Source organism: Quercus robur, chromosome 5 (assembly GCF_932294415.1).
Source record: "Quercus robur chromosome 5, dhQueRobu3.1, whole genome shotgun sequence".
In the NCBI taxonomy this organism is placed as follows: domain Eukaryota; kingdom Viridiplantae; phylum Streptophyta; class Magnoliopsida; order Fagales; family Fagaceae; genus Quercus; species Quercus robur.
The window spans coordinates 13,640,506-13,657,324 of record NC_065538.1 but is presented as its reverse complement, the minus strand read 5'-3'; the positions used below and the strand labels follow the sequence as shown (position 1 = coordinate 13,657,324).

Here is a 16,819-nt window from a genome sequence, read left to right as displayed (position 1 = left end):
TAAATATAAAGACAATAAATGGAGTTGTCACTCCAGTGTAGGACATAAATCACACACTTGGTTCACACATGGCCAAGAAACTCCTCAAATGTAGGAGGTCAATTAGATGCATTTGGGCACTTTTTCCGGCTTCAAAAATGAGTTGTCAACCTCTCCTTCTCTTTCTCAAATATAAAATCTTGTTAGTTAGGGGAAGAGAAAGTTATGTAGCTAATCTAGATCTAGCCTTTTTGGTTATAAGGGGAGTCTCATTTGTAACGTAACGAGCTTTTTGCTCCTATTTTATAGATTTATTCATTTCTTTTGACAATATATTCTCTCTAAAACAAGCTTTTCTTTAATCTCCCTCTCAAAGTTAGAACTTTGACTCTCTCTCCCTCTCTCTCTCTCTCACACACACACACGTACACAAAAATAAAAGTTGAGCTCTCTCTTTTTCTCTCAAATATAAGTATCTAAAAAACTCTCTTTCTCAAAGCTTCAAGTTCTTTCTCTGATAAAAAAAAAAAAAAACTACAAACTCTCATAGTTGGTGTGATCAAATGGCTGCTCTTATACCAAGACATACAGCTACAAAGCTAGCCTTGGTCTCATCCCAAAGGTCCACCTTGCTCCACACAACCCCTTCATCACTCATGTCCTCCTCCCACTTTCCGGCTACTCAAAATGGCCCACGAACTACCCTTCCATCCAGATCCCCTACTGCAGGCTTGAGCAAGACGGGAGAGTACTTAGTATTAAAGGTGGATGCTCTCGCGAACTGGGCCCAATCAGCGTCCATATGGCCCGTGACGTTAGGGCTGGCCTGCTGCGCTGTTGAGATGATGCACGCCAGCGCCGCCAGGTATGATATGGACCGCATGGGCACCTTCTTCAGGCCCTCTCCACGACAAGCCGATTTGATGGTTGTGGCTGGCACTCTTACCAATAAGATGGCTCCTGCACTTCGGAAGTAAGTTTTGATGATATTGATTATTTTGTTATCAGCTTTTTTTTTTTTTTTTTTGTATATGTTTTATCCTTCGATTTAAAAATTGAATTTTTTGGTTTTTTAAATTTTAAATATTTTAGAAAAATTAAAAATTTTAAAATATGATTGTCCAATGTTAAGGTATTAATATTTTAATGAAATATAATGTAAAATATATAATATAATGTGATGTGTTTTGAAAAGTAAGTAAAATAGGAAAATTAGGTTCTTATACTAAAATAAACAACAATTTTCACATGAGTTAATGCAAATACTCTTAGTTGCCAAAACTATTGCCAAGTAGGAGTGACAAAATTCAACACGATCTACGAACATGATATAGCACAACACAAAGTTAACAGGTTATGCTTTGATGATTAATGGGTTTGTGTCTTATTTATGTTGTCATGACTAGCTCGTTTAATTTGCGTGTAGGGTTTGTGTCCAACTTATGGAATCTATTTGACTCGTTTAACTAAATATCATTTTACCAATATAGCATTTAAAACCTTAGGTGTATAAACTTATTTTCTTTCCTAGTTGCATTTCTCCAAGCCACATGACCACCTATCACTCTCCAACCTCAATCTCACCTTATTTTCTTAGTCACTATCACACATCTGTCATTGCGGTGCCAATTTGCCATTGCCCTCGTCCTTCATTTCTCTCTATCACTTGAAATTCAGGTCGTTGTCATCCTTTACTTGTACCTTTATCTTTTTATCTATTTTCTTGAAATTGATTGCTGGGATCTAAAATTAGCTGTTGTGGTTTATTTTGTTTAACATATTATAATTGATTATTTGTGATATTGAGATATGTTTTACTTTTGAATCTTTATTTATGATGCAATTACTCTGTTAGTTTTGAATTATATATTCAAAAAATCTATTTTTTTTTCATATTCAAATCAATTGAATTAGTACTGAAATTTGTATTTTTTTTTCTTTTAAAAAAAATAATAAACTGGTCAACACGACTAACTCGTTTAATAACATGTTAAGGTTGATGAATCTTAATCTATTTAATAAATATGTCGGGTTAATCTCAACCCATAAAGTTGAATACTAGTTAAAATGGTTTTTTTTAAACCTTTTGTTTACCTTTTTAACTTTTTACCGTTTTAACTTTTAAATCTCACAAGAATAGCAATTGCATACTGTGATAGTCCTAGTTATTGTACTAGATGTAAATCGTACCAAGGAGTCATAATCGAAACAATTTAACTTTTGATCATTATCTTAATATTAGATCACATAAACTTTGAAGCCTCACAATTTTCACATTATTATTATTATTATTATTATTATTATTATTATTATTATTAGTATAACTCTTCATTAAAATCTTTTCATATAAAATTTTCTTAATTTTTCTTTAAATGATAGAATGGATAGTTACATTGACAAACATAATAATAATAAATATCAATTAATAATTATTAAATTTCCTAGAAAAAAAATAAAAGAGAGAGTTAAAAATTTTATTGTATTTCATGAGTTCCTAACTAATTGTTAAATATTCATCAATATTTTGGAAGAAATATCTTACTAGAAATAACCGTGTGAATCTTATGTAATCAATTGTGGTTGGCATCATATAATGGGTGATTTATATGAGTTCAATGAAAAATTTGTTGAAAGCCCTTTGATTTCTTTATTTCCTTATGAACTCGAATTATCTAAGTGAAGATGATGTATGAATTTTTGACTTTATAAAAAAAGGGTGAGAGAGGACTAGCCGTGACTACCCCATCCAATTATGGTCATAATTATATTACTGCCCATCAAGAAATTAATGATTGAATAGTCATGTGAGTTGAGCCATAATCCAAAACTTAACCAAATCTAGAATATCTGGCTCAAAGAATTTTAAAGAGTTTAGGTCAATTTTTAACTCCCTCGGAAAAATGGGAGAAATTGGAAGGAATAGAGTATGTTTTAAATTAATTTTTACTTACGTCCCCGTGATTCTATTTTTTCTTTTCTTAAATGTCTACACCTCCACTTTAATTAAAGAAATGAAATGTTATAAAAGGATTTCTTTGCATTCTTTCTATATAAAAAAAACTCCCAAATTTACTTATTATTCCACTAATTCTCTTTTAAACATCTAAATACAAGAGAGATCAATATTTAATTCATTTCTTTTCCATTTCTTTCTATTCTATCCATTTCATTCCTTTCTCTTTCTTTACAAACTCCAAAACATAGTGTAAGTCGCACCAATATGACACCTTTGTTTATGAAGGTTTAAATTCAAAAACCACCACTGAGGCATGACTCTAGATGATAGATGTAATTGTATTTCATTTTGTTTGAGGGATTGTATTAGTCTTTTGTCTAGAGGTCATTACCAAATGTGGTCTCATTTAGTGGCGGCTCCAAGAATTTTGTTTAGGAAGGTGTCATTAAGAAACTTAAATTAAAAAAAAAATTAATAAAAAGAGAATTTGAATATATCTAGTTATCAACAAAATAATAATAATATATGAAGTTTTACAATTTCTTTTTACAATTTTTCAAAATTTTAATTGCTACATAATAGTTCATTATGAGTATCTATTGCCAATGTGGGTAGCTATGAGCCTATAAACATTTTATTTTGTTAAGTTTGCCAAACATTTTTATCATTATGCAGTTGTTATTATCTATTTTTCTTTGTTTTTATAAAAATATTTTAAACTAAATGACTAATCTCAATTCTCAACTCATTGGTTCCGTATTAATTATTGACACACACAATCACATATATTCATATTACATAAAATTATACACTACGTGTCTACTTAACCATTAAAATGCTTAACAATCACTAACTTAAAAATTTTTTTTTCTTGAATTTTACTAACTTTATAAAAAAAATTATTATAATATGATAACAATACACAAACATGTAAAAAAAACCATCTCTATTTCCTAATTATTAAATTATATAAAGTTATATCACATATATACTGTACACACAAACATCCATACATCATAATTCACGCAAATAATATTAAAATAAAAAGTAATTCAAACAATCAATATTAGACACAGTTATACACATATTATATAAATTTATAATAAAGAGTAATTCTTACAATTCACAAAGGCTTACTTTTTACTCTTAGAGTTTGAAATACTTGTAATAAGGGCGTGCAATATTTAAGTCAAGGTGTGAAAAAAAAAAATTTAAGAATAAATTAAAGTATTAAACTAAAAAAAATATTTCATGTATATAATATTATTTATTTTTTTGAAGTTAGGGGATTCATTTGAGCCCTGAATAAACTATAGCGCCGCCCTTGAGTCTCATTTAAATTGGAGATTGAGAATTTTTTTTTTTTTTTTTTTGAGAAACAAATAGGAGAATGAGAATGAGAATAATGAATCAATTATGATCCTATCCTCTGATATTTTTGTCCACTCTTGGACCTTCGCAAGACTCGAAATCAAAAACTTGTGCTTAACTGCCCAAGATGTTACCTTTTTTTTTTTGTGTGGAGATTATACATGCACCCAATACTGTTGATTCTATGAACTCACCTTCCATTTAAGCGTGTCTGCTTCTATTGCTGACTTCAGGATTTTTTTTTTTTTTTTGGTAATTTTTTAATCAACAAATTTCCATTTTCAAGCCAAAATAATTGATATCCACCAGTATGCCTGGTGGTATTTTATGCAGTATGCTTTATGGCTTTGTTTTGATTGAGGGAGAGATTTGTATTGATTCATCTATAGGCACGACAAATACTGACCATACCGCCAACCAATACAGTACAATATCGAAAACTTTGATCTCTGTTACAAGGAATCACATATTTGAACCAAAACTCATTGACCAGAACAATACTTCTTCATTACAAACGGCACTGACCCCCAAGCTCCAACCCCAACAATGGTGTTCTTTGGTCTAGTTCTAATGTATCCACCATAATATCAATCATTGATTTCTATACGGTGAAAACTACCCACTTTGCCATCTGGTATTAATATAATTTGATTGGATTTTGAAACTTTATATTGCATTAATTTTTAAGGTAATTTTTTTGTAGGGTCTATGATCAAATGGCAGATCCACGGTATGTCATCTCTATGGGAAGCTGTGCAAATGGAGGTGGCTATTACCACTACTCATATGCTATTGTTCGAGGCTGTGACAGGATTGTCCCGGTTGACTTTTATGTTCCTGGGTGTCCTCCAACAGCTGAGGCCCTAGTCTATACATTACTCCAGTTGAAGAAGAAGATAAACAGAAAGAGGGATTTTCTTTACTGGTGGACTAAGTGATTAATCAAACATTTACTTGGACTGAAGCTTAGCCCTTCCATGATCCATATGTGTAGCATATGAACTTGTCCCTTGATGGCTTCTTTTAATTAGATGTAAATGTGGTATTATGTGTGACGTGTTGCATATAACATTCTCTCACATTGGAGTAGATCAAACACTTGTGGGGTATACACATGTGGGAGGATGTTATATATATACAACATATTATAAAAATAATAAATCTTACTTTTGTGTTTTTCAAGGAATTTTTTCTTTGTAGCATGTTATGAAATAATAAACACCATAGAAGATTTGGCTGGTTTGGCAAGTGGCACCCCGGTTCCCTTGTAGCCTCTTATACCAACAAATATCAAGAAAAAAAAAAAAAAAGATGTGGATTATTTTTATAGTTTACAAGTATGAGAGAATGAAAATTTTGTAATCATAAATAAAGAAAGAAACTTGAAAAGAATTATACAATCACAATGCATTTTTGTTTTTTAATTTTAATTTTTTATTATAGGCGAAAATCATATTTTCGTCCCTACATTTCTAGGCGATTCTCACTTTAGTCCCCAGATTTTATTTTTACTGCTTTTAGTCCTTATCCTAAAAAACGCTTCCCGTTTTGGTTTATGTCGTTACATCAGAGATGGAAAATGCGCACATGGCAAACAGCAGAATTTAAAAAAATATTAAAAATAGTTTATTTAATTTTAAAATAAAATAAAATTTTAGTTATCAATAATTTTAAAATAAAAATATTAAAAATTTTAGTTAAAAATAATTGTTCTTCACGTTTTTCCCCCAAGAACATGGTTGCCCAGAAAATAAGAAATTCAAGATTTTCTTCTCTTTTATTTCATTTTCTTAGTATCCAAACAAGCAAAAACATATACAAAACCATGATCAAACTCAAATACTCTAACACAATCAACTAACAAAACCCAAAACTTATACCACAACCTCTCTTCAGAAACAACGTTGTACCCACCATTCTCTCTCACAGCAAACAAAAGCATAAGCAAATCCACACGCTGCCCATCTCCAAGCATTGGAGGTAGAGGCCGAAAATAGTCTCGATCACAGATCTCCTTGCCAAAACGTAGAAGAAACCCTTTGAACTCGCATCGAAGCTTATCGGAATCTAGTTGGATATCAAATCCATTGGAACCCGGTTTTAGATCGACCCAGAAATCATTTTGCTTTAGCTTCTTTTCTGGGGTTTTGACGCAATCTAAAGCAGACCCATTAGCAAGCATCGACCACCATGCCATTGGATTTCGAATTCAAACCCTAAAAACCAAATCACATTCTTTTTTGTAAACTTTTTTTGTTTTCTTCAACAACAAAAGCCATCAACCCCCCCCCCCCCCCCACACACACACAAAACCCATAAATAAATTAATATATATATATATATATATATATATATATATATAACATAGAGAAAAAACGGATGTGAAAGAGTTATGAAATGAATATGAAGATGAAAGATGGAAAAAGGTACCTATTAACCATCTAGGTCATGCTTGGAAAAATCCATGTTCTGGGTTTTTTTAGTTGATTGTGTTAGAATATCTAAGTTTGATCATGGTTTTGTATATGTTTTTGCTTGTTTGGATGCTAAGAAAATGAAATAAAAGAGAAGAAAATCTTGAATTTCTTATTTTCTGGGCAACCATGTTCTTGGGGGAAAAACATGAAGAACACTTTTTTAACTAAAATTTTTAATATTTTTATTTTAAAATTATTGATAACTAAAATTTTATTTTATTTTAAAATAAAATAAAATAAAATATTTTTACTATTTTTTTTAATTCTGCCGTTTGTCACATGTGCATTTTCAGTCTCTGATGTAATGACAGAGACCAAAATGAAAAGCGTTTTTCAAGATAGGGACTAAAAGCAGTAAAAATAAAATTTGGGGACCAAAGTGGGAATCGTTTGAAAATATAAGGATGAAAATGTGATTTCCGCCTTTATTATATTAAACTAGTCGCAGGTTCACGTATAACATGGGAATAACAAATTAATTTATAATTGTGGTATAATATACAATTTGTTCTCTAATTTGTTGAATATAATTTAGAGCATTTATTATAATTTAGCTCAAAGGCTCTTCTATTTTTTTTGGTAAGGGTTAATTTAGAGTATTTATTATAATTTGGGATTACTACATTTTCCAATCACAAAAAAAAAAAAAAAAAAAAAAACCTAGGGGTGTGATGAGTATTATGTGTGGTGAAATAATTTTTCATCACATTACTAGATTTTTTTTTGTGATTGGAAAATGTAGTAATCCCAAATTATAATAAATGCTCTAAATTAACCCTTACCTAAAAAATAGAAGAGCCTTTGAGCATGTGCGTAAGCGTGTGCTCAGAGGCTAGTAAAAATATAAAGAATATGTAATTCAACGGTTAGATTTTTAAAATATGTAGCTATGTTAATTTTTTTTACTAAGAGTTGTAGCTTTAGGTTATAACTAAGTTTATAGTCAAAATTTGTCCTTAAACTTTAGTCCCCTTAAAAGTATACTATGCCCTTACAAACAAGAAGGAAATGCCCAAAAATAAATAAATTATTGAACTAAAATTTTGAAAGAAATGTAGCTTGCAGCATTAATAATAGGACTATATATTATGCAACGATTTCAAAATAAGAAAACTTGTAGATGAAAATTATAAGACTTCGTGTATTCGCATGTGTTTGTACTTTGTATGTTTTTTTTTTTTTTTTGGTCAATATACAATGTTCTCTTTTTATCAGATTTTGTATAATTTAAGTTTCATAACGACCACCTTAAAAAAATCAAGTTTCAAATTAACAGACGTTCACATGTTTTTGTATTAATAACAAATGGGAAGGTTACTTCTTAAACCTTTGAATTTTTGGGTGCATTTTATTTAAATCTTAAACTTTCCATATGTTTCATCTAACTAAACTAAAGCACATATTTTCTAAAAATATTTTATATAAAGTCTGTCTCTCAAGTTTTCTGTGAACACTGTTAAACATCACATGGTTAATTGATTTAAATGAAATTTATTTCGAAATTCGAGATTATAATGAAACTTACCAAAAACACTATGGTTTAAATACAACTATCTAAGACAATAAGGTTTAACAATAATTGAAACATTTTTAAAAGCCTAAATTTAAATAAAATTTTTTGAAAATTTAAGATTTAAATGAAGCATGTTCTAAATTTGAAAATTTTAAAACTAATTTACACATAATATATCTAATTCTGTTTAAGAGAAAGAAAAAGGAAAAAAAGAAATTAGGATTTTAGAAATTTCTTTATAGGTGGACCATACATTTAGCTAAAAATAACCCATTCAAAAGTAGCCTCTTTTCCTTGGTTAGATAATAAAAAGCTATTATTAGGTGTCGACATGATAGATTGAAATTCTCTCTCAAAAAAAAAAAAAAAAAAAAAAAGATTAGCCTTCTTTGCCCACAAATTGCAGGAATACTTAATCAACAAAACATTCAACCGGAAAAATAAAAAATATAAAAGAAAGAAAACTCGTGTCTCTAACTCTTGACTTATGCAATACCCTTGACAAAAAAGTAAATTTATAATAAATTATTTTTTTATTTTAATAATTAATATATATGTAAAAAGAAATGAATGTGAATCATTAAGGATAGCAGTGGACATATAGACAAACGCAAATGTAAACAAACTTGTCCATGGGAGCATCCTCACTCTCAAAAATCAGGATATTGACAAAATTAATTTATATAACTTCTAAAAAATTTTACATTCCTTTTTATAATTATTGAGATGTTATATTTTTATATCATGATTAATGCTAATAAAAATGATCTCAATAATGATTTATATAAAAATTATATTGTTTCAAGAATAATTTATAAGGCAATAGTTGTGAAAATGACTGTCCTAGAAGCATTACCATTACATTTAGTTTAAAGACAGAAACTTGAAAATAATTATACCATGCTTTTTTCTATTCTTTCTTTTTTAATTATATCAAATTCCACACCACTTCATTATAGAAGCTCCGAACTCCCGTAGTCTTTGCCAAAAAAAAAAAAAAACTATCTCTCTCTCAAAGATAAAATCTTCACTCTCTCTCTCTCTCTCTCTCTAAAACAAGCTCTCTATAATCTCCCTCTCAAACATAAAACTTTGACTCTCTCTCTCTCTCTCTCTCACAGACAGAAAAATAAAACTTGGGTTCCCTCTTTCTCTCCCTCAAATTTTAAGTTCCTTAAAACTGTGTCTCTCTCTTTCAAAGCTTCAGGCTATTTCTCACATCAAAATCTATAAACTCTCTCTTATTTGGTCTGATAAAATGGATGCTCTTATACCAAGACATACTGCTTCAAAGCTAGCCTTGTTCTCATCCCAAAGGTCCACCTTGCATGTCCTCCTCTCACTCTCATTCTTAGGATGTGTTTGGATATCGTTTATTTTGCTGAAAACTGAAAATACTGTAGCAAAATAATTTTTAAATGTATGAATAGTGTCGTGGGACCCATATTTAATGAAAGTTTTGTTGAAAAAAGAGGTTTATGAGTCCTGTGAACAGTTCACGGGACCCACTGGAAAGCACTGAAATGCGCTTCTTAATGAAAAAAAAAGCGTGAAATGCTAGACGTTAGGGTCTGCTTGGATACTGTAGATTTTGCTGAAAACTGAAAACATTGTAGCAAATAAGTGAAAAACGCTGGCTGATTATTTTGGGATCTGAGTTTTGTAGCTCAGCTGAAAGTATTTAAGGGCCGCGTTTACTCTTTTGCTTCTATTCACTCCTTACCCACCCTAACACCTATGTCTTCGAGAAGAGAGGTCCACGCCCACCAAAGAAATCCACGAGGAAGACCTACATTGGTCCGACACCGGCAAAGAACTTAGAAGAGAAAACCACAAGGAAGACAACCTAGTCCGATTCTGGCGAAGATTGGGTTCCCTCTAGTGTACTCTTCCTTCCATAAACTTGGGTTCACCCTCTTCCCCGATTTCACTCCTCTCCCACCGAAACACCTCTCTTCCCATAAACCCATTTCACCTCTCTTCCCATAAACCTATTTCACGCCTCTTCCAATTTCACTTACTGAACCATTTGTTTAATTCAAGTTAGCTTTTATTATTTTGTGGCTTTCTTTTCTATTGAATTGTTGGAATCTAACCCCACTTGTTCTGTTTTGCTTTTAATTTCTGTTCTAAAATGGCCTATTGAGGTTAAGAGCCTAATCTGCTAAGCTTGTTTATGCATAAATGATTAGAAATTATAATACAGTGCAGAGGGTTTTTTAATTTCTGGGCCAATGGGTTTTTGAGTTTGTGAATTGTGATGGTGTTTGATACTCCTTTCTTCCCTTTACTTTCCCTTTGTATAAGGGGCACAATGTTTTTGATTTAGAGTCGAATTAATAATGCTTTGGTCTTGTACTGATGTGTATTTATTTATTTATTTTTGCAATTGGTTGAGTGATTAAGAAATTTGTAACTTGTAGTTTCTTGTGCATTCTCTAAAATTTCCTAGGGATGCTGTAAGTGAAATATGTATAATTTGGTATCTTTACCCCACCCATTGACCTTAGTCAGGCTATCTATCTAAGCTTTAGATATAGGAGACAAGCATGGAAATAATTGATCTTTCTTCGCATGCTATAATTAACTTTCTTTATTCTTGTTTTACATCAATGACAACTTTAAATCTATAGTAGAAAAAAGATAATGACATGGGCAAGGGTAGCATGCATTTTTCCATTTTTGTTTGCTTCATATTGTCAGTTTCCCAACTTCATGTCCATGTAAGAATTTTCATGTAGAATTCATGTAGCTACGCCCTTGCTTTATCATGTAATCATGTCCTTAAGCATAAACAATTCTTTCTTTTTTGCCAGACAAGTTTTAAGTGGATATTTTTGTCGTGCATTGCACAAACCAGTCATGATACTTGATGCAGGAAATTAAAAGAACATTTCCCCTTATTCATTGTCGATCTTGCCCATGATGATGATGGGCCTTCAACCTCCATTGGGTCAACATTCACAGAGGGTTCACATTGAGGGTCAACAAATTCTTTGCTATCAGCGGAGTCCCCAAACCCTTTGGTGCATTCCTTTGGTATTTCACCACTCGTGCAGAATGCATTTTTCCCCGTTGCAACCATGCCTTCAAATATGATTTCCATGGACTGAACATTCGGCAAAGGTTTGTTTTTAAAGGTTAATGCCTTTGGACATGCCTACATGTGGACAACCAATAGTTTGAACATAATATAGTTGTAGACATTTGAGTTTTTCACAATTATGTAAAGTGAACTAACCTGAAGCTTTCGGGTCCACCACTCATCACTGGCCTCAAGCTTCCTAGTTACAAAATCATAACCTAACCCAGTCTCACACTCAAAACACTCCTTTCAAGCCTTCCACTGTTTTCTCAGATGATCTCATTTGTTTTTAAACTGCGTGTGAGTCACCACTTTTCCCATTTCACCCAACTGCTCAATCATTGCATCAACCCCTTCCCTTCTAAAAAATCCTCCATTCCTCTTGCCGTCTAGGACTTGAGTAGCACACAAATCACAAAAATCTTTTAGTTCCGCTGGTTCTTTCCAACCAGTTCTCACTTCATTACCACCGTCCTTCGATTTCCCCTTACCCATTTTTGCTGCAACTTCCTTCTATATTCATTGAGGCATTTCAATAAACAGTTCATATGCATATCATAATTGGTTACACATGCCCACATGAAAATGCAAAGTAAACTCACATAGTCCAAATACAACATAGGCAGGTAGAGAAACACACAAAATTACACAAAGGAGAGAGAAACCCACATACTAGTGTCATGGAAAACACAAAAACCACACACAAATGTTGAACACAAAAACCACACATAAACATTGAACACAAAACCACAAATTGAAGCCTCATGGAAAACAATATAACCACACACCAACAAATCAGAGAGTATGAGAAGTTAGACACAACTTACTTGTGAATGCAAAGACCCACAGTGGTGGCAACGATGTCCCAAGCAAAGAGAAGGTGAGCTCAAGTGAAGGATAAACAAAGGGGATTGGGTTCGTTTGTTCCGTGTAATGGGTTTGCAATTACCGTGTTTCCTCTGTTTTGATGGTTTATTGGTTGGTGGGTAGGTGCAATTCATTGAAGAGGAAGAGGACGGAGCACTGAAGCGCATTGAAGACATCTCTACCACGGTAGTTGAGAGAAAGAAGAAACCAAAGAATGTGAAAATTAGTCGTTGGCCTGAACGCACCGTTTTGTGTTTCCTCTACTTCGTGGGTCAAATGAGTGAACAATACACAGTGAAAAGGTTGTAGCAACGCATTTCCTTTCAAGGTTATGTCCATGAACAGTATGCGCACACGCACAACTTTAATGAAACGGTGTGTTTAGGCTTTCATCCATGCGTTTCAGCTGGAACTTTTGCACATTTATTTCGTGGGCACTATAGCCGTGGGTCCCATGGTGAGTAAAACGCAAACACTGAAACATTACCCAGAAACGCAATCCAAACGCTACCTTAGTCTCATTGGCTGGCTCCTCCATACTATAGTGGCTCAACAATTTCTCTTCCTACCAGTACTGCAGGCTTGAAGATGGGCTGCCAAGTACGATCTGGATTGCTTTGGCCTCATCTTTAGGCCCAGCCCACGACAGTCTGATGTTATGATTATGGCTGCCGCTTTAACTAATAAGATGGCTTATGCACTTCGGAAGTAAGTTTTGATGATATTGATCATTTTGTTATTAGCTCAATTTTTTTAATCGTATATTATAGTCCAATTTAAAATTTAAAATAATTGGATTTTCTTTTTGTTTTTAAAATTTTAAAATTTTTTAGAAGAATTTATAATTCTAAATATGATTGGCCAATTTTTAGGTATTACTATTAAGGGTAAGAGTTAGGTCCAGTGTCGACACTAAGTTTCTGTCTGCCCCCTCCCTTCCTCCACTATATAAATTGTACTTTTTTTTTTAATTTTTTATTATAGCAAATGATTTTTGGGGTGAAGAGATTAATTTTTTTACTAGTCCTATCTATGTAATTGTGGAGCTATTTTTGTTTATATTTTTGTCATAAATTGTAGAATTGGTTTTAAGTGCTTATGATTGATTTCTTCCAAGTTCCAACGGTTATATGTTCATTAGTTTCCAAAACTACTACCAAGGGATTTGGATCCGAAGCTACCAAGCAATTACCATCTATTGTGAGATGTGAAATTTAAAAAGGTTAGTTTGTTAAAGTAGTTATAGCGCCAACATGCAAGGAAAAAACTCTCAAACCCTAGAGGGTGACCAAACAGATCCCTCATCTGAAGAAACTGATCATCTTGTTTGTAGCACAAAGAAACAAAAAGCCGGTTCCTCCACTTTTTGCGCTTAAAGACCCATTCGTTCCTACAAATATACTGTTGTCCATCCTACAAATGAATGGAAGACCACACTCCCCATCTCTTGTTGATGAAGACGACGCTAGCTCTGATATCAACCTTGACGACGACGAGCCATATCCCGTCATCCTCATTTCCTGTGAAGACAAGAAGCGCATCAAATTCCCCTATTGCTTTGCTCTTATAGTTAAGGCTTTTGGAAAATCTCTTGGCTTTAAATACTTAAAATAAAAGATCAGAGCAATCTAGAAACTGAAAGGTGATCTCCAAGTCATCAACTTAGGACTAGATTTCTTTCTCATTCGTTTTAAAATCAAAAAAGATTATAGGAAGGGTATTTGATGAGGGTCCCTGGTTCATTGGCCAACAATTCCTTTCCCTTCGTAGATGGTCACTGGGTTTCTATCCCTCGAAAGCAAAAATCACCACCACTGCTATTTGGGCTCCACTACTTGAACTCCTGATTGAATTTTATGATAACTCCATTCTCTGCAGGATTGGAAACCAAATTGGAACTCTTCACAAGGTTGACACTCTCATTATGGAAAATGTGTGAGGGAAGTACGCTCGTTTATGTGTCCAAATAGACCTAGAATGTCCCCTAACATCAAAATTCCACATTGGTAAGCTCCTCCAACTAATACAGTATGAAGGCATCACAACTATTTGTTTTAAGTGTTGTTTTGTTGGCCACTAAGCCCCTCATTGTCCTTCTATTGTTCGACCTCCTTTGTCCTCCAACCTCCCTTTCGAACCACAACTACACTCCCCTTCCTCATCACTAACTCCCAACCAAGATCCTAACACACAAAAAGAGTTTGGTGAATGGTTGCTTGTGTAGCGGAATCTTCCAAAGCCAAAAACCCTAGCACCAACACCACCAACCCTAGGCCATCCTCCAAATCCCATGCACAAGCACATGAATCTTCTTCAACCTCACTTGAGCACTTTTCTCATGTTAACAAACCCCGTGCTCCCTTCTCTCAATATCCTCGTGAGTCCAAAAATCATGATGAAGCCCAAGCCCAATCTCAAAAGATTGGTGCAACCCAAAAATTTGACCCAACTCCTTCTCCCCTTATGGAGGACAACTCACACCACACCCAAAACATTTCAAACACTTCTAGGCATGCCTCAAAAAGCACTAACCACTCTGCTTCCTATTCTTCAACCTTTTCAAATATCAAAACGTCCTCAGCCATCTCGAAAGGTAAAGCTACTCAAAATTTCCTTATTCCTCCTTCCTCCATCTCTGTCTTATCTCCCTAAGCTCCTACTCCTTCCATTCTAATCACTCCAAACCATGACCCCATGGTCACAGATACAGTTCCCACACAAAACCTTAACCCTCTAGCCATCTCTATTAAGACCACACACAAAAATAAAAAAAGTTCTTCTAACCAACTGATGGATACTTCTTATTATCCCCCCTCTTCCTCATGGCTTTCTTGCCCCTCAAAACCATTCTAGCCCCCAAAACCCCAACATCCACTACCAATCAAAAACCAACTCTTCCCTACCTTCCCCCACCTCGGTGCACCATGTCCCAACTTACCCAAACCTCTAGGCAAATCCTCTTACCTCCAAACCTCACTCGTTAATGACCTCCCAGACCTAGAAAAATTGAATACTCATCTCATAAGACAAAATCAGACCCATTGAGACAAATTTGCTTAGCTGGATTCAGACATGCCCCAACTCCTTCTAGGCACAAATCAAAAGGGAAATGGAAAGAACACTAAAGGCATAAGCCCCTCTCCTTCCCCCAAAAAACACATTTGGTTGAGTGGTGATCTCTTTATCCCCAAACCTCGTAATCACTTCCCTAATCGTAATGTTTCGCCCCTTAGCTCCTCTCCACCTCCCATTCAGAGAAGCTCATCCCCAAGGAAGACCCTTGACGACACCAAGGAGAACTATAAAGCGGAACACTATAGGAGCCCATGAAGTTTCAACAACATTTCTCTCACTAGAAATCTCCATCATCGGCCTCATTCTCCCAATGAAAAAGAAGTCAGTGAAGATCATCTCAATCCTTCATCAAGTCCAATGCTTCAAAATTTCCCTAACTTTCTCTAGAGCAGACACTAGAAGGATTGCCCTTATCACCTATTATTGAACCTATAATCTTGGGCACTTTTGACCCCAACCCCATAGGAATAGAGAACCAGTCTACATCATCAGGCCAACCCTTTTAACCCTTCCCCAATGAAGATCCTAGTGTGGAACTGGAGAGGAGTTGGCAATGCAAACTTCTACAGAAATTTCTCCGACATTATCCGTAACCATAGGCCCTCTATAGCGGTGATTCTTAAAACACGCATCTCAGGTGACCGAGCAGATGCTGCCAGCTTAAACCTTGGTTTTGATAATGTCTGCTACTCAAATGCAAATGGCTTTAGTGGAGGTATTTGGGAACTTTGGAACTCTTGGGACATAAGCTTGGACATTCTCTCTGTGACTGATCAAACTATCCATGCCTTTGTTCAGGTGAGTGACTCAATCCCTTCATCAAATTGGATATTCATTGCTATATATGCTAGCCCTGTTTTAAATACTCGCCTTCATTTATGGGAAAACCTGTCTTTTTTTGCTTCTTCTGACGCCATGCCCTGGCTTCTTGCTCGTAATTTCAATGATGTTCTAGGTAACTATGAAAACCTCAGCTACTCTCCTCCCAATCAAAACGGTATGTCTATGTTCAATAATCTGCTTAATAACTGCAATCTCTTGGACCTAAGTATTAATGGTCCCCGTTTCACTTAGACCAACAAAAGAGACTCTAGACTAGTCATGATATATCGATAGGGCCCTGTGCAACCTGGATTGGCAACTTCTATTTGAAGATACAAATGTCTTCCACCTCCCCAGAACCTCATTTGACCACCACCTAATTCTCATAGACACCTTCCCTTCTACCTCGAACCGACTCAATCGTCCTTTTTAACTTAAAACAATATGGTTTAGTAATCCCTCCTTCCTAAATATCATTAAAGATGCTTGGAGCTCTCACCCAAATAATGCCATTCTTGCCCTAAAAGATTTCACAAAGAGAGTCAAAGTTTGGAATTGTGACGTGTTCAGAAATACTTTCAGCAAAAAGAGGAGACTCCTTGCCTGGTTAAATGGAATTCAAGCTGCCCTCTATTCAAAGCAATCTACATTTTTCCTCAATCTTGAAAATGAGT

The 16,819-nt window shown here is 34.1% G+C and overlaps 2 protein-coding genes across 2 annotated transcripts; one reads left to right on the top strand and one right to left on the bottom strand.

The window, feature by feature from the left end:
• Positions 1-514: 514 nt before the first annotated feature.
• LOC126729016 (uncharacterized) lies at positions 515-5,402 on the top strand. The gene is made up of 2 exons (XM_050434778.1): positions 515-952; positions 5,010-5,402. The coding sequence occupies exons 1-2, from the start codon at positions 543-545 to the stop codon at positions 5,242-5,244; spliced, it is 645 nt and encodes a 214-aa protein (XP_050290735.1). The 5' UTR covers positions 515-542; the 3' UTR covers positions 5,245-5,402.
• A 5,754-nt stretch (positions 5,403-11,156) lies between these two features.
• On the bottom strand, positions 11,157-11,876 carry LOC126727833 (uncharacterized). Its single transcript, XM_050433743.1, has 3 exons — positions 11,677-11,876; positions 11,538-11,580; positions 11,157-11,456 (listed from the first exon to the last, which is right to left on the bottom strand). Exons 1-3 carry the CDS (start codon positions 11,874-11,876, stop codon positions 11,157-11,159), a joined length of 543 nt encoding a protein of 180 aa, XP_050289700.1.
• Positions 11,877-16,819: the final 4,943 nt, after the last annotated feature.

Bases quoted from the DNA above. Each gene is read 5' to 3' on its own strand.
- LOC126729016 (XM_050434778.1), top strand. From the start codon at position 543: ATGGCTGCTCTTATACCAAGACATACAGCTACAAAGCTAGCCTTGGTC. The intron at 953-5,009 runs GTAAGTTTTGAT...ATTTTTTTGTAG, and splicing joins ATGGCTCCTGCACTTCGGAA to GGTCTATGATCAAATGGCAG.
- LOC126727833 (XM_050433743.1), bottom strand. From the start codon at position 11,876: ATGGGTAAGGGGAAATCGAAGGACGGTGGTAATGAAGTGAGAACTGGT. The intron at 11,581-11,676 runs GTTTAAAAACAA...TTTTGTAACTAG, and splicing joins AAAGTGGTGACTCACACGCA to GAAGCTTGAGGCCAGTGATG. The intron at 11,457-11,537 runs GTTAGTTCACTT...GTCCACATGTAG, and splicing joins GGTGGACCCGAAAGCTTCAG to GCATGTCCAAAGGCATTAAC.